Consider the following 23,143-nt stretch of genomic DNA (forward strand, 5'->3'; position numbering starts at 1 on the left):
CAACTGACAGATCTTCTTTCACATGGGTGGTGGGTCCGCAATAAAAACTGGCGGTTGCCACCCTCTTGACCACCATCCTAAAATCCACAATACAACTAATTGGCCGTAGTTCACATGCCACGGCCCCAGTTCTTTCTATGGTGGCTGCAGCAAATTTAATGTAGCATGTCAGGTTGACAGGTAGTGCTGCCCATCAAACTCGACAATTTAAGTAAATGGGGCCTTGCTGCAACTATTCTGGGCTAAAATAAAAAAATACCCCTGTAGTGGGTGCCTCCTGCAGTGCAAGGGTTAATTGTCAGTTATTTCTAGGGGGTAGAGGAAAAGGTTTTGTTTGCTCTAATCCCTGTTCCAGCAGATTCCAGCAATATCTTATCCCTGAAGCTGTGAACAGTCTCTTGGCATCATCAAACATAATGCAGAGCTATTAACCCTGCATTGGAGGGGCGCGCACATGACCGTGAACGGCTTAGAGAGGGGGCTGCAGCGGTTCGCACAGATAGAGGAAACACAAAATAGACATAACAAGCACGTAACCATTGCAATTTGGGGGTCCCCCACTGCAGGGGGATTTTTTAGTTGAGTTTTAATATTGTCTGAGCTAGAGAGTCAGAGAAAAGATCTTAGCTGCATATTTGTTTTGGGTTACCAACTAAATCTAATGAAGCACGAGGGTTGATTTTGGCAGCTAGCTTTAACAAAGGAAGTCCACAAAGAACTTTTTGAGACGTCAACAAAGGTAGCTTTTGTCTATTTTCGTTTTTACAAAATACATATGATAACCTAAAAAGTATTGAGTATGCATTTTTTAAATAAACTGAAGTGTCGAACCCCTGTCAGCTTTTTATTGCTGTTTTTTTTTTAATTGGAAAGATTTTCCTTTACTTTCTGTTGTCACTTGTTGTCACTTATTGTGTTAATAGTTACTGTCTGCATATTTTGTGGACTCAAATCTGATGTATTTTCTTTTTCCTTTTTTTCTAGGAACCAAGCACTAAACGGGTTAAACCACTTTCAAGGGTCACATCACTAGCAAATCTCATCCCTCCAGTACGGGCAACTCCTTTAAAGAGATTCAGCCAGTCACTCCAGGTAAAGGAACTTTGGTCTTTAGGACTGTTGTCTTCTATAGAATAGAATAAAAGACACATAATTGCAAAGTGGGATCAACAGCAAATGATCATTCGTGGACCTGACAAAAAAAGTCAAACTTTGCATGATTCCATAGGGCATAGATCAGCATGAATAATTTCTCTGGTTATCTTTAGTTAAAGGAGAAGTAGAGCCAAAGCTCATTTGGCTCTACTTCTCCTGTGGATCACAGGAGTGCAGTTTGCTTTACACTCCTGTGATCCATTTTCAGCAGAGTGGGCTGAATTTCGCTCTCTGCTGACATCACAGAGTCTGTCCAGGTTCGGCATCTTCACGACCATGAAGTCGGGATCTGACTAGATCCCTGGACTGACACCCGGCTCAGCCTCTCAGCGGGTCGTCCCCTCCACAGCCCAGTGCTCCAGTGAGTGAGGAGGGGCAGAGAAGTGCTGACTAACTGTCAGCAGCTCTCTGCTTAGGGAGCTATGAGAACCGAGCGATCAGAGGTGTGCAATCGCTCGGTTCTCAGTGTAGAGCCGCCAGGGGACAGATACAGCATCCACCTAGGTAAGTGTAAATCCAAAAAAACTTTCAAAAACCCATACTTCTCTTTTTAATGGTCAAGTTTCTGGGTTAAGGACTTTTATGTATATCTACCACACCAGAACACACTGATCATTGCTCTCAGCAATTGGCTGAGACCGCTAATCGATTGCCAATCAGCAGACCTTTTTCAGTCATGCCCCTTCAACAGAAGCCGGCCCGGCCGAATGACGGACAGTTTCTATTGAACCGGCCAATGTCATTCAATATTTGGCCCTTAGTGTATGGCTCTTAAGAGCAAAGGCTTACTGTACTCAAGGCAAGTAGATACAGTAGTAGTAGTGAAAGGCACATTCACATAAACATTTTTTTTGGTAAGCATTTCAACAAGGCACTGTTTAAGAAAGACAACAATCTAAAAAAAAAAAGCAAAAAATTAAATAAAAATTTGTTAAAGGAAAACCATTCAAGAAATCAACCTGGCACAAAGCCTTGTCCAAAACTAGAAACCAATAATGTTTTATGTGAACACAAGACATAAGCTACCCGTGGAGTGAAAGCTTGTTAAATCTTGTGACCAAATCTCAGTGCGTCCATTCTCTGTGAACGTTTTTACATGAGGTTCTTTGTATGTGTGGGAAAAGCACCAGTATGACAGACATCCCTGTGTAATATATATTGGGGAGTTGGCGCACTGGGTGCCTCCTGTCCTCCATATGGCTATAGGCCTCATACAAAGGCGGCATTTACAGACAGGGAGTAGAGTTGCTGAAGTCACCTCGGCTGTCTGTGTTTCATCCAGAACGCAGCGTATAGCGTGACTGGAACAGAAAATAGTGTACAGTCACTGGCCTGGAAAGATCCCACCTTGGCAGACGCAGCCTCCTTGAGTAACACTGGGGGACAGATGTTTAATACTTTGCAGAAGCTGCCCGTAGTGGAGAGGTCAGGGAAAATATGTCTTAGGTCTGAAAGAGAGACTTTATTAGTTACAGTTGTGAGCACCAATGTGGAAAGTTTAAATTATGTTTTGGCTAAATTTCTAAGCTTCCCTTTTGCAGCTTAAACAGCTGTAGCCTTGTTTAAATGCTTGCTCGATTGTATACTATTTCTTTCTCTTTTTTACTCTTTTATAATCCTTACTCTTAGTGACTTGTGTGGTTTTGTCTGCTTTATTTCCTTATTTTTCATTTCATGTTTATTTATATTTGTCCTGAAATCTGGTTAAATAGTCATTCGGCAATGATATTGGAGAATTACCAGTGAACAAAATAGAAACTTGTAGTATATTATTAATTAAGGACGTTGTTGGCAATTGACGCTCCTGCATTGCCTTGTAAGATGCCAGGGATCTAAGGTAAAGGCTTTCAGTAACTGTTGTCTTAAGTACAAGGTATCCCTGGATTCTAAAAAAAAATTGCATGCTTTTTTAGATTTTTTTTAATTTTTATTAAACACCAATAAAGGGCGAGACCCTATTATTACAACAAAGATCTGAATAGAGCTGAGGTTACATACATGCAATACAGTGTGTTAACAAGCTATGAACATATTACGCTATCACATTACCCAATAGTGTTAAACATACTGAGGCTTGCATATGGCTTGTATAACGATAGCTCACCTAAGCTAATTATGATACATGTGTCGAAGGGTAACAGGATCTCCCCTATTCCTTTTCACTTTTTTCCATAAAACAATATAGAAAGTACGAAATAAAACAAGATAGGATAAAGCAGACAGAGTACAGACTAGGGGGGGGGGAGGGGGAGAAAAAGGTGGTGGAAAGCAGGATAGGGGGGTGGGTAGGGGGGCGACTATGGTTCCAGAGCAAAGTAGCAGCTTGTAACTGATCTATGATCCTAATGAGGGTGTTCCCCTCATCTGAGAAAATAAAAATGTTCTAAAGACTCCCAAGTTTTTGTGTATTTCCCACGGGTATGTTGCGCGATGAGGACCAAGTCCTCCATCCTGTTCATATCCTCCACCTTCCGCAGCCAACAGACGGTGGTCGTGGGCACTGTTGTTTCCAATAAAGAGGTATACAGGCCTTAACCACGTTTAATAAGTGCCAGATTAAAGTACTTTATGGTGGTTACATTTCTGGGCTTTTGTCAATTTAGCGTTGTGTTGGTTTTCGGAAGAAAGTGGTTAACTTAGTCAGAGCAGCCCATAAACTCCACAAAGCTATCTGTCTCTGGAATTCGTTATTAATCCAATCAATAAAGCAACTTTTGGTAATGTATTGGGTAAAATTAATGTATATGAAATTGAAGAACTATGGAAGAAATATATATATATATATATATATATATATAAATATATATATATATATATATATATATATATATATATATATATATATATATACAGTAGCGCCATTTTTTGGTAATTTAAGAACCCCACAGTTCTCTATATTTGGTTGGCCATTGAAACATACTTTCAACCAAAGTAACAGGCTCCATTTACAACAACAAAGGGGTGCCCGTCCATACACTGCCTTGGCATTAAATGCCATCCTCTTAGTAAAAAAAAAAAATGGATTCAGCTTGTTATCCTATCCATGGGAGAACCCATATATATTAGGGGCCTAATCGTTGAGGTTTCATTTATAAGTTGGGTCATTAAAGTGGATGTGGACTTTGACAAAGCAGTGAAAAACAATAGGTTCACTTTAATGCCGACCACTGCCACCACTTGTGCTCATCTTCCCTTCACTTACCTTTGCGATTGGAGAGAGTAAAAAAAAATACCTGCCACTGACGGATATGGGAGATCATATGACTACTAACCTTCCCATATGACAGTGCTCCAGAGACTTCACATAGGCACCGGAAGGGAATCAATATTCACGTGTAAGCTCTTACCAGAGTGATAGCTTACACTGAATTTATTCTTTCTGTTCCTGGTTGTGGATGGAGCAACAGAGAAGAGGGGAGCATATGTTGCTGCGGGGACCTTCTTTAAAGCCAGCCTGTTTCACAGGTTCATCTTTACATAAGTCCACTGTTTCCCAACTCCTTGAGACATTTGCACCAAGTATGTAAAAACATACAGAGTACATACACACTCCCCATCCTACATGTGCCAGTGCTTGGACTGCCTAGCAGTGGGTCAGGGCAATGGGAAGTACTGTCTGCTTACAGTCATTTCTTTAAAATGAACCTATTACTTTGTCTGTTAATTTTTCCCCATGTAAGACAACCAAAGTAATGGAATAATAATGTAATTTACTCTCTGATATAATTGATGGTCATGACAATGTTTACATCTCAAATTCTGCAGCAGAGACCTAAAGTCCAGTGCTTGGATAATCCATGTAGTTATTTAAAGCCCGACTCCTGGCTGTTTTTAAGTGTACCCATGTAGTGGGGTCCCCTCTCTCTCCCCCCACACTGCATAGGATAAACACTCATTTGGCTAGGGGGGAGGAATAAGTAGAAATACGTAACCTTTCTCCCATAGGCTTCCTCATCTTCAAGTGACTGGTCTCCAAAAGCTGCATTCCTTTGCTGCCCAGATGGTTGCAGCCCTCTGACATCATCATGTACAATGCAGGACCAGCGGTCCTGCATTGTACAGGAAGCCAGCAAGGGCCTGCCAACAACCTGGAGCAGTGGAGGAAAGCATCGGAAGAAAAGGAACTCAGGAATAAGATACGTATTTGTACTAATCCATCCAACCCCCCACCGAGAAAAACATTTTCTCAGCATGTTCAGAGGGGGGGGGGGGGGGGGAGGATCTCACTGCATTGGGTTCATTTAAAAACAGACCGGAATCGGGCCTTTAAGTGGCTACATCCAGAGTTAATTTACTATTCTATTTTATCGCTAATCCTCATGCGTACAGCCGCAGTGGAAACATGTTACTATATATGCTTCACGAATTGCTTCCCTTTAATTTGGCTTATGAAATACCTTATATAGATTATATGTGGCCTAGTTATTTTTAGTTCTGCCTCTGTATAAAATGTGACTTCCTCAGAGGATTATCCAGACCTTTCCTTTCTCAGTTATAAAAAGCAGGACAAAGAAAAGCGTAGGTCTGGTCTGCAGTGAAAAACTCTTAATTCTAGCTGTCATTTTTCTAGTGTTGGTCATAACATAGAATGAGAGTAGTAGAAAGCCTGTTTACTTTGTGGAATACCATCTTTATTAACCTATGGACTCCTGTGTAATACTGATATGGAATACATGAAAAGGCGCCTTGCAGAAGTTTATGATCGTTAAACAGGAATCGCTAAATGACACAGATTTATTTATTTTTGTACCAGAATTTAGCAGAAATCTTTAAGTTTTTTTTTTAGATCTTTGCATATGCGTTGAGGGAGCGTTCGGCAGGTATATTGCCATGTGTCAACTTGGATTTTCTTTTGTGCGTTGACAACTTGACATGGGTTATTGACACACATTTGTATTGATTTATTAATTCTAGGATTTTGAGCAGATAGAGTTAGCAGCCATTGACCAAGGCTTGGTAATACTCATTTCCAATTAATCAAAATTTATTTTACATGTTTTTTTTTATGCATTGTCATCTTTGGAACTCCCAATGCACTAAAACAGGAAACAAGCATGTATTGTTCAAAATGCACTGCAATGCTGAGATGGGAACAGCCACTATTTTTATTATGTGGAAGTTTGGCACCTAAATTTTAGTGAAATAATTCAGTTTTTGCTAGAGGCTAATGAAGTCAGGCCCCCGGCTTCTTTATATTTTCCAGCAATAAGATCTCTCTGCCAAAATGTCCAACCCCTTTCATCCACCTGGTACTTCTAATATATATGTACCGTATTTATCGGCGTATAACACGCACCCTAACTTTAAGAGGGAAGATTCAGGGAAAAAACCTTCCAAAGCACCCTGCGTATAACACGCAGGCACAGTTTACCCTCTATTTTCAGGGTAAAAAAGTGAGCGTTATACGCCAATAAATACAGTATTTATATATTTTTAAGTTTTATAATAATGTCATCTTTTTCTCATTCATTTTTCACTTTAGCGTTCTATCAGCTTCCGGAGTGAAAGTCGTCCAGACCTATTTACGCCGAGACCTTGGTCAAGAAATGCCCCTCCTGCTATCACAAAGCGCAGGGACAGCAAGCTGTGGAGCGAGACATTCGATGTTTGTGTTAATCAAGTGCTCACTTCCAAGGAGCTCAAGCGCCAGGAGGTTTGTGTTTTACCAAATGTTTGAACTGTAAACAGATGAATCTGGCTGCATGTAGTGTGATTATTCTGTGAAGACTATGGGATGTAATGATATACACAGCTGTGCACACTTCACATAAATTCACAGCTTCCTTTGGTAGTGCAGACTGAGACTGTGGCTCTCCTGTTGTTGAGAAGCTACTACAAGTCCAAGCATGGTTCTGTTGGGATTTGGTGTCTTATGCTGTTTGCTTTTTTTTTTTTTTTTTTAAGGCTGTCATTATTATTCAGTATAAATTAGAACATCAAACCTAATTTATAAAATAAAACATATTTGTCTCCACAAGTGAAAACTAGCCGTATATTGCTAGCCTAGGACTGGCTAGTTCACCTGGGGGCAGACAAGACAGTTAGCATAGATGGGCAGCGAGTGTAGCTGTAGGTCATGCCTTGGGTATAAGTCATTGTCAATTCATTACATGATATATAGTGCACTAGAAGGCACATTGCTGTTTTTTTATATAGATGTGCAGACTGTAATCTCCTTAAATCTAGGGTAATAGAAAATTTAGATTCTGCGATGGGGGAAGAGTATTGCGCTGCGGTTTACTGATAACTATAGTATGATTAAATCACAACATGTCTTGTGTTTAAAGCACCATGACCATTGTTGAGAGATCACATGCTTTCCCTGAAAAGAATATTCGCATTATTGGGTAATTACAATCCTGCTGAGTACAGCCTGCAGAGAGCAAGGACAAGATGCCAAATAAAAGAAAACGTGGCCATTTTCTCTCCTTCAGACGGTGACTCTGTCCCACCACACATGTTAAACGCTTCATAAGTTTTAATACGTTTGGCATTTGCCAGGAGCTGGAGGGGGTGTAGGCATCTGAGGCCTCTCTACACTTTGATCTTTTATGCTGGACTTTAAAAGATCCCCATTCACCCTTTATTTTTGAGTTGGGATATATGAAAAGGATGGGCTAGGTTTATGACTATTGAGTGAGATAACACCTGTAGCCCACACAACACAAAAATCATTCTAGAGATTTAAAGATCTCGGCAAGGTTGGAAGGGTTGTATAGTAAAAACTATACCAATCAGTTGAAGACAAATCTAATCAAAAGAATTGAGGTAGTAAAGCATATTAACACCAGAAAGTAAGAAAAATATAACAAAAAAAGAAAAAAATATAACAAATGAATCAAAGAAGCTTAAAAACTGGCAATAGTAGTTCACCCCAGTAGCTATAAGTAGTTCGGTACATGTTTACAGCCTTAGTCAAGGGTCTACAGAATATTCCTATAATTATACATTGAATGCCTCATACATCAATAACGTAAAAGATAAAAATCAAAATATAACAATACAATATTGTAGAAAGGCATTCCATCTGCCTACACATTTCTCAGGTTTTACTCCTTTCTTCAGGATGAGGGAACCCTAAAGATTAAGTGCTGTCTTTTCCAAGAGTCATCACAATATAGATTTCTACAAAAATGCTAGCAGTATCCATAATAATCATGACTGTCGATTTTATATCAGTATTAGATACGGTACATGTGCACCACTTTGCTATCCCAGTGTTTCTGTTGCAATAATTTTATTGGATTTTCAAAATCCGTAACAAACCATGGTTTGCCCACGCAGGGGCAACATTGAACAGATATATAAAGAAGTAGCGCATGAACGCGTAATAAATAACAAAACAATAAGCTATAACCAGGGCCATAGAGGACCAGGTTGAAAATTAGGCATGTTAATCTGTACCCCGGAGTACAGCAGTCTACATTGCTAGTCTTCATATCAGAAAGCAATAAGAGAGGAAGGTAACAGGGAAAAAAGAGAAAAAGTAAGAAAGAGAAAATAGAGGAAAAGAGGAGCCCCAGAAGAGGGCGAGTACCACGGACACGAAACAAGGTTTCTTAAAGCGGATCATAACTAGTCGGGGGCAGCGATGGAATGGAATAACGTATCCACAGTTTCCAGGTTTTCAAACATTTTGCATGCGAATCCTTCAGTATACTGGACATCTGCTCAACAATCATCATAGCCATCATTCTGGTTCTCACCCCCTGGAAAGCGACAGACAAAGTCTTCCAGGCCTTGGCAATGGCTCTCTTGGCACAAATAAAAAGATATGTGTGACAATTTCTGCTGAGGCGTAAAGATGCCCGGTATAGGGCGCTATCCCAGTGTTTCAGGCACCTGAATCACTGAGAAGACATCACAATATAGATGTATACAAAAATATTGCAGGATCCACAACAGGATCACATAAAGGTACGTGTGCATCTCTTTGCTATCCCAGCATTTCAGGTACCTGAATCACTGAGAAGAGGGGTCTTAGGAAAGGAAGCCCTGCACAAGGGACCCTCTGTGCTCTCAGCCTGGTGGAAAAGACCCTTAATACTTTCAATTATATTTGTTTTCCCATTATTGGAGGTGACCAACACAGCAATGTAAGGCGACCAGGAGATCTTCCAACCATAGAACAATAAAGATACCCTACACCAGTCAGTTATCGGAACATGTTGCCCGCCCATGAGCTATGATGTTACAGTGCGTAGTACTTGCTTATATGTAACCAGTTCCGCACCAAAGCTGCTCACACATCGCATTCATGACTAATAATGTTTTTTTTTTTTCAATAAATTTTACAGGCGATTTTTGAATTATCTCAAGGAGAGGAAGACCTAATAGAAGACTTGAAGCTGGCTAAAAAGGTAGGTTAGCAATGGCTGATTTAAACAGTAAGAAAGTGAAAGAAAGAAAAGTGCTTCTTTATTCTGTGCATAATATAATGTGGCTACATAGCCGTTGAATGCTCTTCCATTACACTAAAGCATATTGGGCAAGATTCACGTAGCCCGGGTGCAGCGTAACGTAACCGATTTAGGTTACACCGCCGCAAATTTTCTGTCTAAGTGCCCGATCCACAAAGCACTTACCTGGAAATTTGCGGCGGTGTATCCTAAATCCGTCCGGCGCAAGGCGGGCCAATTCAAATGGGGCGGGTACCATTTAAATTTGGCGCGCTCCCGCGCCGGACGTACTGCGCATGCTCCCGACGCAAATTTCCCGACGTGCTTTGCGCGAAATTACGACGCGTTTTGTGAATCGCGACGTGAAAAAAAGACTTGCGCCGGGAAAAAATTTTTTTTAAAAAAAAATTCAAAAGCGACGCGGGAAAGACGGGTATACTTTTACATGGTGTAGTAATTTTACACTTTGTAAAAGGTGCCCTATCTTTGCGACGGCAAACTAACACTTGCGGCGACGTAACGACGGGAAAAAGTTTTGTGGATCGCCGTAACTGCTAATTTGCATACCCGACGCTGGTTTAAGATGCAAACTCCCCCCAGCGGCGGCCGCGGTACTGCATCCTAAGATCCAACAGTGTAAAACTATTACACCTGTCGGATCTTAGGGATATCTATGCGTAACTGATTCTATGAATCAGTCGCATAGATAGAAACCGGGATACGACGGTGTATCAGCAGATACGCCGTCGTATCCCTTTTGTGAATCTGGCCCTTCGTTTCTTATATTGGGTCTTATGACCTCAGATCATGTTCACCCTTCAGAAAATACTTTTGCTATTGGGCCTGCCAGGTTATATAGACCATTCACAACGCCCCTACTATATGCGTACAGTAAAACCTTGGACTGCGAGCATAATTTGTTCCTGAAACATGCTTGTAATCCAAAGCACTTGTATATCAAAATTAATCTCCCCATAAGAAATATTAGAAACTCAAATGATTCGTTCCACAACCATTTTTAAATAAGTCCTTCAGCTTATAGCCCATACAAAAAGATTATAACAATGTGATAGTTTGTGTAACCATAAAATGTTCATCCACAAATGGCAGCCTCCACAAGGGGATTAAAAGCAAAATCTAGCTGCAGCTACAGAGTAAAAAAGAGAAGAGAGGCGCCTCTAAGTGTAGCAATATGGTTACATTTAATGAAGGTATAACATTTAGCAACTCACATGGTTGATGATTAAAAGAGGCACATTTAAGTATGCAGGCATCCGGGGTAAAGCTGTCCATATAGACTGTTCTCCGCACCGCCGGCTCTAACCGCTGTCGTGCAATCGAGACTACCCTCGTGGAGCACAAAGTGGAAGTGGCGACGCCGATGGTGGTGGTGCGGAGGATTATCTATGTGGACAGCTTTACCCTGGGATGCCTGCATACTTAGATGTGCCTGTTTTAATCTTCAACCATGTGAGTTGTTAAATGTTGTACCTTCATTAAATGTAACCATATTGCTACACTTAGGCCTCGTACACACGACAGGACATGTCCGATGAAAACGGTCCGCGGACCGTTTTCATCGGACATGTCCGCTGGCGGATTTTGGTCTGATGGCTGTACACACCATCAGACCAAATTTCCCGCGGACAGCGGACGTCCGCGACCCTGGAAGGTCAATGCTTCCACGTATGCGTCGAATCACTTCGACGCATGCGAGGGCTTTCGGCCGAGCGGACATGTCCGGTGAGTCGTACAGACGACCGAACATGTCTGACGGACAGGCTTCCAGCGGACATGTTTCTTAGCATGCTAAGAAACATTTGTTCGAAAACCTGTCCGATCCGCCGGAAAATTGTCCGGTCGGCCGTACAGACGACCGAACATGTCCGCGGAAACTGGTCCGTGGACCAGTTTCAGCAGACATGTTCGGTCGTGTGTACGAGGCCTTAGAGGCACCTCTGTTCTCTTTTATACGCAGTTGTGACATGACGCTACTTATATATCAAGTCCAAATTTATTTAAAAATGTTGCTTGTCTTGCAAAACGCTCTTAAACCAAGTTACTCTCAAACTAAGGTTTTGCTGTAAATTTATTTTGAAGAAGATAAAAGGATACTATGATTTTTCTTCATGTTTCCATTTTCTGTGCTTTTATCTGCTGTGTGAGCCTCTGGTAGATTTGTTGAAATAGAACGGCTTGTACTGAGTTTTATTAAACGACTGAACGGGACCACTGAAGGTCATTGTGTGAGATATGAGCAGGCTTTTGTTTCAATGTAATTGAAAACTAGACTCTGACCATTTGTTGTTCTCTCAGGCATATCATGACCCAATGCTGAAACTCTCCATAATGACAGAAGCTGAGTTAATGCAAATCTTTGGCACCCTGGACTCTCTTATTCCCCTCCATGAAGGTATATGCATTTCTTTGTCTTTTGTGTTTTGAGTTTGAAAGGATACCCCTTTCTGAGAAAGAGTTGGCTAAAATGTGTCTGTGTGTTTATAGATCTCCTGCAACGCTTACGTGGAGTCAGGAAACCAGATGGATCTACTGAACACGTTGGGCACATCTTAGTGGGTTGGGTAAGTTATGATATGCATTTATACAGTCGTCCTTTTCTTTGGGGTTGGGGGGGGGGGGGGAGATAAGGTTTAGCAACATAAAACACAGCCCTCAAAATGGCTATAGCAAATTAATTTTAAATTAATTTTAAAGTTAATTTAAAGTTGTTTTCAGTATACTTGTCAGTATTAAAAATGGTTAAAAAATGTATATATTAGTTGGCATGTATTTGGATGCATTTTTGTGAGCTGGAGCAATATCTGTGCTGTTTAGACATGGGTTTAGAACAAGTGTTCAACTTTTTAACTACAGCATGTATTAGATAAAAGTGGGGTTCATTATTGGTTGTTGTTGCTGCTGTGCAAGGGAGTTATCAGACCTGCATTTGGGAAACAGAAAGGACCACATTTTTGTTATTAAAGTAATCTAAAGTATGTTTTTTGCCCGAGTAAAAATCAACCAACTTTATTTCAGAATTTTTTAATGGTGCCACACAAAAAGTGTATTCCATATTCCAGCTAATATATGTGAAGTTGCTAATTTTTGTCTGGTGACAGACAGAATCTAAAGCCTCGTACACACGACCGAGTTTCTCTGCAAAAACCAGCAAGAAACTTGCTGGGAGATATTTTTTTGCTGAGGAAACCGGTCATGTGTACATTTTTATCGAGGAAACTGTCGAGAAACTCGACGAGCCAAAAAGAGAGCAAGTTCTCTATTTCCTCGACGGGAATGGAGAAACTTGCCTTGTCGAGTTCCTCGACAGCCTGACAAGGAACTCGACGAGGAAAATGATGTGTTTCGCCCGTCGAGTTCCTCTGTCGTGTGTACGAGGCTTAAGATATGCTACAGTCCTAAAAATTTCAGAAACTTTGTTGCAATAGTGCCAACTGAAAACAAAAGCTAACACAGATAAAGAACTATTGAATGTGTACAATATGATATAGAATTTAGTATGTACACACGGGCCAAATGTTGGTCGGCATCGGTCCGTGTGTACTGAAGTCAGTCTGACCCAAGTCTCCTCTATGGTCTCATTCACATGGGCTTAAGAGAAAGCATTTGCTTTGGGTTATTGAAGCTAATGATGGATCACCCAACCATTTGATGCCATTGTTTTGTTTAACTTGCAAAGCAATTAAAGATGTAAAATGATGGTTTTGATCCACGCCAAGAAGATGGGGTTGACATTTCCCAGTTCAAAGGCATTAAAAAAAACTCTAACACTTTTGATGAAATTGGCAGGAAGTGGTTGAGCGTTACCAGCTGACCAGCTTAAGAGTTACCAAATACAAACTTTAGCTCTGTAAAATAAAAAAAATCCATGTCCATGGGTTTGATGAGAGAGTTTGTGGCAAGTGTGGCTTGTACCACCAACATCAAACCTTTTATTCCAAAGTCCCTTTCATCTGACTGTATAATATATTTTCTCCACAAGAAGTCAAAAGGAAATCTTTAACAGCTAGTCCGATATGTACCCTAAAGTGTTTGGCATAGGACTATTATGTCTTGGTGATAAATTGCATTTTGGATTCTTCATCTGTATGACATGTACATTTTAAGTCGCTGTTCCCTGGATATTTACAGAAAAAAGAAAGTAGAAATAAATACAGTATCATCATTTCTATTTAGAGCAAAAATTGTGTGATCTTTGCAAATGGAACTATTCGGGTTGATGTGTGCCTCCAGTTTCCATCTTGTGAGATATGCTTGTCTTTTGGAAATTCTTGAGTTTCCCCGGTGATTTCCGATCAGCGTAAACTTAAAATAGTATTTTAGTAATTATTCGAAAACAATGTTAGAATATCTACCCATTATAGGATGTTTCCTCAAGTGAATTAGGAAGTGAAATTCTTGTGTTCCTCTTATAGGAAAATATATACGTAATACGTTTTTTTTCACTGTTCAAGCTCAACAGAGATGATTTATCACCAATTTTTACTATAAGCTCCATAGTAATGACTACATGAAAATCATGACTCATTGCCAAGGTCATATTTACTAGCAAAAAGCCTACCAAATGTACTTTCGATTCAAGGAATTGCAGTGATTACCATGTATGTCACCATAAGAGATTTCCAAGGGACTCCTACATCATTTCTTGAAATACATTGCCTAATATGAAAGATCTAATATAATTTATCGCTGTATAAAGAAAGACGGCCCATACACATGGAGGACTTGAGATGTTTGATTTACATCAGGCCCTATTATTCAGTTCAGTGTGGGAAAGCTGGTTGCAATATACTTCAACAGGACAGGAGGCAAATAGATTTTTTTTTTTACTTTTTTTTTTTAATGATCTGCAGCCAAATAGAAAAGGCGGATATCAAGTTAGTAAATACAGTCCGTTATTAGTTGTAATTCTTTCCTTAAAGTGTAAGAGCTGCTGATATGTAGATGCGGACCCAACACCCTTACAAAGGTTGAGTATACCCCCTACACTTAAAGTACAATTAAAGCTTAAAAAAAAAAAAATGGATAATGTAAAGGAGGGTGTTTAACCCCTATCAGTATTTTTTTTTAGCCATCTGTGTCCCATTTGGTGGAACTCTCTAGACTTCTTGTTCCATCGCCACAAGAGAAAGTGAAGGAAATCAGGGATACCAGAACTAGTGTTCCCATTGGAAGATTTACCCCTCGTCTGCTCACAATTCAAAAATTGGAATCATCATTTACACCCCTCCCCACCCCCCAGTAAAAATGATCATCAGCACAAATAGAGAGGGCAAACCTGCCCTAGAGGGACACAGGCAGCAATAAAATAAACCTGACAGGTGTTCCAATCCTTCTACAATGTAAGCAGAATTAAAACAAGGTTTCGGCTGATGTTTTATTGTGCCAAGTGAAATGGGGTGAATGTCTGTTGCATCAGTGGAGCAACCAATTTAAATTTGCCGACCTAGCAGGAAAATTGGTTCAAGACCAGAGACCCCATATTTGTTTTGATTGTAAGCTCTAACGAACAGTGCCCTCTGATCCCTCCTGTATTGAATTGTATTGTAACTGTACTGTTTGCCCCAAAGCGCTGCGCAAACTGTTGGAGCTATTTAAATAGGGGGTGTAAGGTGTAGAACGGAGCAGCGAGCAAGAGGCCCAGAAACTGGATGAGTCAGAAGGAGGGACAGAGAGAAAGTAGGAAAGAGAAAGGAGGGTCCCTCAGGCTGGAGACGGCATCAAATTCAATTTAGAGTCCTAGACTAGTCGGATGAAGAGTTTGCAAATGTTTTAATAGCTCTGCTCTACTGCTAAACCAGTATGTGATTTAAATTTTCTTACTCTATCGAGAGTTTTACCTTTATCAGAAAAAGACAACAGAAAACAAAAGTCACGGATATAGTTTCATTTCCTTGAAACCCCTGGCTCATTGGGCGTATCCAATGGGGAAATCCATGTACAGTATGTGCACCAGTGCGTTATAGCAGGAAACCAGCTTGGTGATGATGATTTTTTAAGATAATGAAGTAGTTAGTAATTAAACAGAGTGGGTGTTAAGATTGTAGTGGGTGCTGCTTTGTATTTCCATTGTAGTAAGAAGCAATGGCTGTCATCTGCTATTCCACTTTGCCTGTGTAGGGCGGTCTAACTTGCTCAGCGAGGTAAGACTCCATTGTATTCCGCAAACTGTTATCAGGAAATTGACGCACCCAGCTCAAGCTTCTGCATAGCAGAGCTTCATTATCACGGCAGGATTCCGAATCAAGCTGCTGAATATGGGGAATGATAGGTTAGGGTGTTAGGAGATCTAAATCTATGCATTACCTTTTTTCATGCTTTGTTCCCCTGTAATAAGCAGAAGCAATTATCAGGTCTTTACATTCAGGAAGTCTTACATTCGTCCCTAAAGGCACCTTCAATTAACATTTAAATGGGAAACCTGAATCACAGGTGCTCACAGCATTTCTCTAAATTCTGTTTAAAACAATAGTCATATATTTAGTCAATTATTTCTATTACTCTTTAAGAAAACCTAATAAAAGTGCACAGAAAACACATTTTCATTTTACTGCCATTGTACAGCCTAGAGATTTATTTATTTCTGGAGGATTGTGATGCTATAGATAAGGAGCGTGCTGATAGGTTGTGTTGCTGTTGTGCTGCCAGAACAGGGGACATGCCAATAGGAGGAGTAAGCAGAGTGACAGAGAGATGAGCTCATCAGTCTGCTCTGCTGCTTTCCTTTCACTGTCCAGTCACAGGACAAGACCTGTAAGTGTGACTAGCAGATAAGCTTATTGTGTGTGGCAGAGCTGTATGAATTCCAGGGTTGGGTGGACAGAAATACAAATCCTTTGATAAAACACAAGCAACCAAATTGCATGCAAGTGCCATATGTATGACTTTGCTGCTGCCAAGGAATTTGTAAATAATTTTTTCAGCAAATTATGTGATCCATTCACCACTAGGAGACAGCACTTCTAACTCCTGGACCTCCCTGCAGACTACACTACAGTTATGCAGTGTAGCTTCATCCAGGATCCAACTAAATCAGCCAGCAGATAATGATGACGTTCTCTCTTGTCTCCTCCCTATAAATATGTTCACATACAACAACTAGTAAAACCATTATATGCTGGTAGTATTCTAGGGCAGTGTTTCTCAACCAGAGTACTGTGGCACCCTGGGCTCCCATCTGGGTTCCCCATGGTTATTGTAAGCCATGAACCCAGTTTTCCCTGGATCAGCGTAATGAGTTGCCATGGTGCATATGGGCCTCTGATTTAATTGGGCGACTTCAGATTTGAAGGGGAGGCTCTCATATGATGGGAGACCTCTCATGTGAAGGAGAGGCTCTGATGTGATGGGGGTTCCTTTGATGTGAAGGGGATACTCTGACGTGATGGGGGGCCTCTGATGTGATGGGGGGCCTCTGATGTGATGGGAGACCTCTGATGTGATAGTAGACCTCTGATGTGATGGTAGGCCTCTGATGTGATGGGGGGCCTCTGATGTGATGGGGGGCCTCTGATGTGATGGGGGGCCTCTTATGTGATGGGGGGCCTCTGATGTGATGGGGGACCTCTGATGTGATGGGAGACCTCTGATGTCATGGGAGACCTCTGATGTTATGGGGGGCCTCTGATGTGATGGGGGGCCTCTGATGTGATGGGAGACCTCTGATGTGAAAGGAAGGCTCTAATATGATGGGAGGCCTCTCATGTAGAGGGGCTCCTGATGTGAAGTTAATTTCATCAAAGGCTGTTTGTAATGTCCCAGGCTTAGGTTTCCCATTGATAAGTAACATTTGAATAATTTACAGTTTAGACTGAGGTGCCTCAAGATTTTTCATACTTTTAAAGGGTGTCATGACTCAAAAAAGGTTAAAAAAATTCTGTTCTAGGAATTGCCAGAGGCTGATCTAATGAAAGTCTTCATTAGCCCTTTCAGTAACATAGGTATTTTGGGCCAGATTCACAGCAGAAATACGCCGGCGTATCTACTGATACGCCGGCGTATTTTCAAATTTGCCGCGTTGTATCTTGATTTGGAATCCTCAAACCAAGATACGACGGCTTTTGGCATAGATCCGACAGGCGTACGGCTTCGTACGCCTTCGGATCGTAGGTGTAATTCTCCGGCGGCCGCTGGGTGGAGTTCGCGTCGTTTTCCAGCGTCGGGTATGCAAATTAGCTGTTTACGGCGATCCACGAAGGTACGCGTGTTCGGAGCATTCTCTTACGTCGGTTTTTCCCGTCGTAAAGTAAAGTGTGCTATTTAGATGGTGTAAAATTACACCATCCATGTTAAAGTATGGCCGTCGTTCCTGCGTCGAATTTAATTAATTAATTTTTTTTGCGTAAGACGTCTGGGAATACGAAAGTACGTTACGCACGTCGCCGCTCAAAAAACACGTCGGGGCGCCGTAATTTCGCGCAAAGCACGGTGGGAAATTTCCAAACGGAGCATGCGCAGAACGTTCGGCGCGGGAACGCGCCTAATTTAAATGGTACACGCCCCATTTGAATTAGGCGGGCTTGCGCCGGACGGCTTTACGCTACGCCGCCGAAAGTTTACACGCAAGTGCTTTGTGAATCAAGCACTTACGCTGGAAACTTGCGGCAGCGTAACGTAAACGGGATACGATACGCCGCCGCAAATCTACATGAATCTGGCCCTTTGTATTTGTATTGGTTCTACATCCACACATTATAAATTATATTTATTATAGAGCAGCTATATGTGTTCAGGCTGTGCTGCATTAACATGATTTTACCAAGACTATTACCAGAAACCTTTAAAATCATTGTTTCAGTGGAAAAAAAAAATCAGTTGGCTTTATTTATTTTAACCACTAAAGCTGGGCTACACATTATACAATTTTCCTTTAACTTTACCAAAACCATTATGAGGTCAAACCTAAACACTTTCAAATTGTATGCAATCAGGCAGGCCCTTGCACTACATAGTTGAAGTTAAATGTAAAGAAAATTGTATATTGTGTAGCCAGCTTTATGCGTGTTGCCAGCATTACACTAGGTAGTGTTGACTTATTCAACAGTACCTAGCAATACTTTTAGACTTTTGATAGCTTTAGATAACCTGAGAAGGGTGTACTTTTTAGACTTTTTTAGTTTTTTTTTTGTTTCTGCAGACCATATTAGACGCATCACGCAAACTCTCTCTGAATAAGCACTTTGAGTTTGACCGCTAAGAAAGGATTATCAGAAAGCGGCATCAGGCATTGGATGTGTGCATAATACTGTGTCTGACTTAGCAGGAGTTATTTTAGCTCATTTGTTAGGACTCAATAGGCTGTCAGGCTGGGTTTGTTAGGCTCCTGTTACTGGCGGTTGTGAAAGGATGGGAGTGTCAGGCAACTCTTTGATTTAGTGGTGGTGACATTGTGTTTACTGTCTGTCAATGATGAAACATGTCAGGGGTATTATCATTTGGATGGAAGGAAGACAAAGGAAGCCTGAAAATTACCAGCAGCCCTATTCTACGAGGACTCTCTGCTAGTGGTTCCCTTTGATCTTCATGACCCCTCGTCACATCTAAAATGGTTTCTTGAAGTTCATAAATTAGTCGCTACAGTGCTTTATGGGATACGGTTATGATCATTTAGTGTCAACTATTTTCTTTTCACTTTATTCTCAGGAGCCAATTATCTGCTAATTACGCTTTACTTTATCCTGAAGTCGTTTCATCAAAGCTGTTAATGTTGGATTACTTGAAAACAACATTTAATGCAGTTGTGTATTTTTTTTATTTTTTATAATTAAAGCAAAATTGAATTTACTCTATAAAAATTGTTACAAGGGACATAGGTGTGCACAGCCTATTACATTAGGGTGTGCACCCCAAAGCTCAAACGCATATGCGTGTATGTGCATGTGTTTATACACTGACTGTGGAAGTAGAACAGTGTCAGAAGGGCAGAGATTGGTGTCGATAGAGCAGTGGATGGTGTCAGTAGTTTTTTTTTTTTTTACAGATTTCTTTTTTTTATTCTTTTTTTACAACTTTACGTTAGGGGGCTTTAGTGAACTATCAGGGGTCTAAACAGAGGGAATCTGCACCACACAGGGTACGCCTATGAGAAGGGAGAGTTTTTTTTGGCAATAGATGCTGTATGTCTCTTCGGTTATAAAACCTTTCCCTTACTGCTATCAGCATTTTTTAGAAATTGTACAGTAACTGCAGTGTATGCACAGTACAGTTAACATTCTCAGTGTACAGAAGCCAAGTGCCAGAATGATGCAACTCCTGTGTGCATGAGCAGAAGTTACACCTTTGGAGGTCAACCAATGTCTGAAGATGAAAGACTTTGGACCCAGGAGAAGACATGGGAGGATGGCAGTGATGGAGCAACAAAAGGAGAGCTTTAGACCTTGCATCGATGAAAAAGGGCACACTAAAGCCTAGTACATGCAATCAGAATATCGTACAAAAAATACCAAACCGATCATATCATATGATCGTTCGCACACAGTCAATCACAACAGTTAATCTGAAATTATCTGAAGGGACAAATACGAAGATTTTTCTCGTATGATAACAGACCGTACAATTTTCGCTTTAATCAGTACAATTTCAGTGCGGAAAAAAATCAGAAACGCAAGACCGTGCATGTTTATAAACAAAAGAATACAATACAATAAAATACAGTACATCACTTCTGAAGTTGTATTCTGTCATACGAGAATTTTCGTAAGTTGAGTAATCTCCCTATTTTCGATATGAAGACCAGCATGCAAAAATCTCATTGTGTGTACGAGGCTTTAAGTGGATGTAAACCACATTCATGAAATTTGAGCCTAACCACATTTAACTGTAGTGTTTACTTGTCTCTCTCCAAAGCTCTAAGTGTAGTTGCTCTCTGGTGCTTCATTCCTCTGTTATCAGCATGAGTCGCTTCTGACAAGTTCTTCCACACAGATAACATGAGCTACAAATTTGTGTCGGGGAGGGAGTTTAGAGGGAGATAAGCACTGAGCTTGTCTATTCAGAATACAGCTCTGTGTGTTCCTTCGTTCCTCTGCCTATGTGGAGGGGGGTAAAGGAGGTGTCTTTCCTCCAATCGGCTTTTACACAGTGTAAGTGCAGTCTCCCCACCCACCCCTATGTACTGCTGAAAGATGAGGAAAGGTTTTTAACACAATATTCACTTTGGAAGGGGTGTAGAAAGGGGAAGACCGCAGATATACAAGTAAAACTTGTGTAGGAGAATTTGTTTCAGCTCTGTATCATCTGAGGCTAACCACTTCACTGAGTATATGTGAGGGTTTACAACCACTTTAAGAGGTGATGGTTCAATAATGTGTGCCATAATGTGCAAGTATGCTAAGCATAAATGGCAAGAGCCGTGGGGGGCCCACAGCAGGATACAGTTTTGCTTCATTTTTGTGTTGTTATATATTCAGCTAGCATAAGTATCTGAATCTGTAATGATATCAGTATCTGTCATTCTTTATACAGTGGTACTTGCACTGGGTGAAGGAGTGTCAGCACTTGGGGCCAATCAGACTGTGCAGCATGCACATGTGGCAGCTGGAAACAAGCAGTGAATGATCAGTTTGTTACTGCTTCTTTATTGTGCAGGCAGGCAGGTGACACAAGTTTTCCTTACCTCTAAAGCTGGATATACACACACTTTTTTGTCTTTATGGACCTTGCTTTGTGCACTGGTGTAGAACAGAAAGGGGCCATCCCCAAACTGTTCCCACAAAGTTGGGGGCACGAAATTGTCCAAAATGTCTTGGTACGCTGACACCTTAAGAGTTCCCTTCACTGGAACTAAGGGGCCAAGCCCAACCCCTGAAAAACAGCCCCACGCCATAATGGCCCCTCCACCAAATGATTTGGGCCAGTGCACAAAGCAAGGTTTATAAAGACATGGATGAACAAGTTTGGGGTGGAGGAACTTGACTGGCCTGACCTCACCCCGATAGAAGACCTTTGGGATGAATTGGAGTGGAGACCGCAAGCCAGGCCTTCTAGTCCAACATCAGCGCCTGACCTCACAAATGGGCTTCTGGAAAAATAGTCAATCATTCCCATAGACACACTCCTAAACCTTGTGGACAGCCTTCCCAGAACAGTTGAAGCTGTTAAAGCTGCAAAGGGTGGGCCAACTCAATATTGAACCCTACGGACTAAGACTAGAATGTCATTAAAGTTCATGGGTGTGTAAAGGCAGGTGTCCCAATACTTTTGGTAAAATAGTGTAGGTCTATTTCAACTGCAAATTTAGCTACTGTATTTATTGGGGTATAGCGCGCTCCCGCGTATATCGCGCACCCCTAAAGTTGGCCAGAAATTCCTGTGGAAAAAAGAATTTTGTACTTACAGTTTTGGTGTCTTGCGCGGCGTCCATCGGCGGCCTCGTCGGGTCCGGCGTCCGTCTGCGGCTTCAGGGTCCTCTTCGTCGGGTCCGGCGTCCTTCTGCGGCGTCCTCCTCGCTCGTTTCCCGCTTTCCCGCGCCGAGTTTGAATACTTTGCCGGCATATACCGAGCGCAGTACACTCGGGCAGGCTCGGCTACTGTCGCGCTCACGTCCTGTACGTCCAGGACGTGAGTGCGGGAGGAGCCGAGACTGCCCGACTATACACGAGTATAGAAGCCAATATGCCGGCGCAGTATTCAAACTCGGCGCGGGAAAGCGGGTATCGGCGTATATCGCGCACCCACGATTTTGCCCTGATTTTCAGGGCAAAAAAAGTGCGCGGTATACGCCGATAAATACGGTATTTGGCTCCAGGAGTTTAGCTTTCACCATTTTTACCATAAGATATTATAGAAACAAAATGCTCCCTAAAACTTACATGCTGATTAGAATTAGTGCGTGCTAATTCTGTATGTTTTAAGCTCTACTCTCATATGCAAGGCGTTCGCTCTACAGCATCTATAGCAACTTTAGATAATTGATCCATCATCGCAGCACAAATAAGGTGGAAGATCACCATATGCAGCATTCATCCTGAAGTAGACAGTAGAAACAGTTCAGGGCATGCAGGTAAAGGTAGTCAGACTGATTGTCAAAGATTGCTATCTGTCTTTCTGTCATCAACATAAATAGACCCCTATTATGGTGCAGTAAAAAAAAACACAAGTCCCACCAGGTGGCTAAATGATGAAACCTAATCCAACTAAGACATACTTGTTGTTGATTAAACTGGACATTTGTCATGTCACATGAGTTCATGGATCTTTCAGTGAATGCTGGACATTAGTGGCAGTGCATGACAAAACAATAGGTCGTTTTCCTATTGGCAGTTAGGTTGTTGCATTATTATTCCTAAATTGGGCACCAAGGCAGGGCGTCTGAAATCTGTGAAGGACACTGTTGGCCAACATACAACAAAACAATATAACAATAGTATATTATGTTCATATTTGAAATACCGACAGTTCCACATGGGACCTAGTATATATATCCTTTAAAAATTCGATTTTTTTTTTCTTTACTGTTTATATGAAATCTTTGTTCTACAAAAATGAATTAATTCAGGATACACTGGTATCATACATAGAGCAATGGGTTTTCTAACGAGTAGCTGTTTCCCTTAGAACTGTATTTACAGCAC

At 41.2% G+C, this 23,143-nt stretch overlaps 1 protein-coding gene across 5 annotated transcripts in view; it reads left to right on the forward strand.

Moving 5' to 3' along the window:
- Nucleotides 1–23,143, forward strand: part of ARHGEF3 (Rho guanine nucleotide exchange factor 3) — a 463,997-nt gene that overhangs the window by 432,417 nt on the left and 8,437 nt on the right. For all 5 annotated transcript variants that reach the window (XM_040359243.1, XM_040359244.1, XM_040359247.1 and 2 more), the window contains 5 exons: nucleotides 985–1,092; nucleotides 6,638–6,808; nucleotides 9,453–9,515; nucleotides 11,871–11,967; nucleotides 12,060–12,136. In XM_040359243.1, coding sequence (XP_040215177.1) covers nucleotides 985–1,092; nucleotides 6,638–6,808; nucleotides 9,453–9,515; nucleotides 11,871–11,967; nucleotides 12,060–12,136 — 516 coding nt within the window. The remainder of the gene's footprint in view (nucleotides 1–984; nucleotides 1,093–6,637; nucleotides 6,809–9,452; nucleotides 9,516–11,870; nucleotides 11,968–12,059; nucleotides 12,137–23,143) is intronic.

The sequence above is a fragment of the Rana temporaria genome, chromosome 7 (genome assembly GCF_905171775.1).
Source record: "Rana temporaria chromosome 7, aRanTem1.1, whole genome shotgun sequence".
Lineage (NCBI taxonomy): Eukaryota > Metazoa > Chordata > Amphibia > Anura > Ranidae > Rana > Rana temporaria.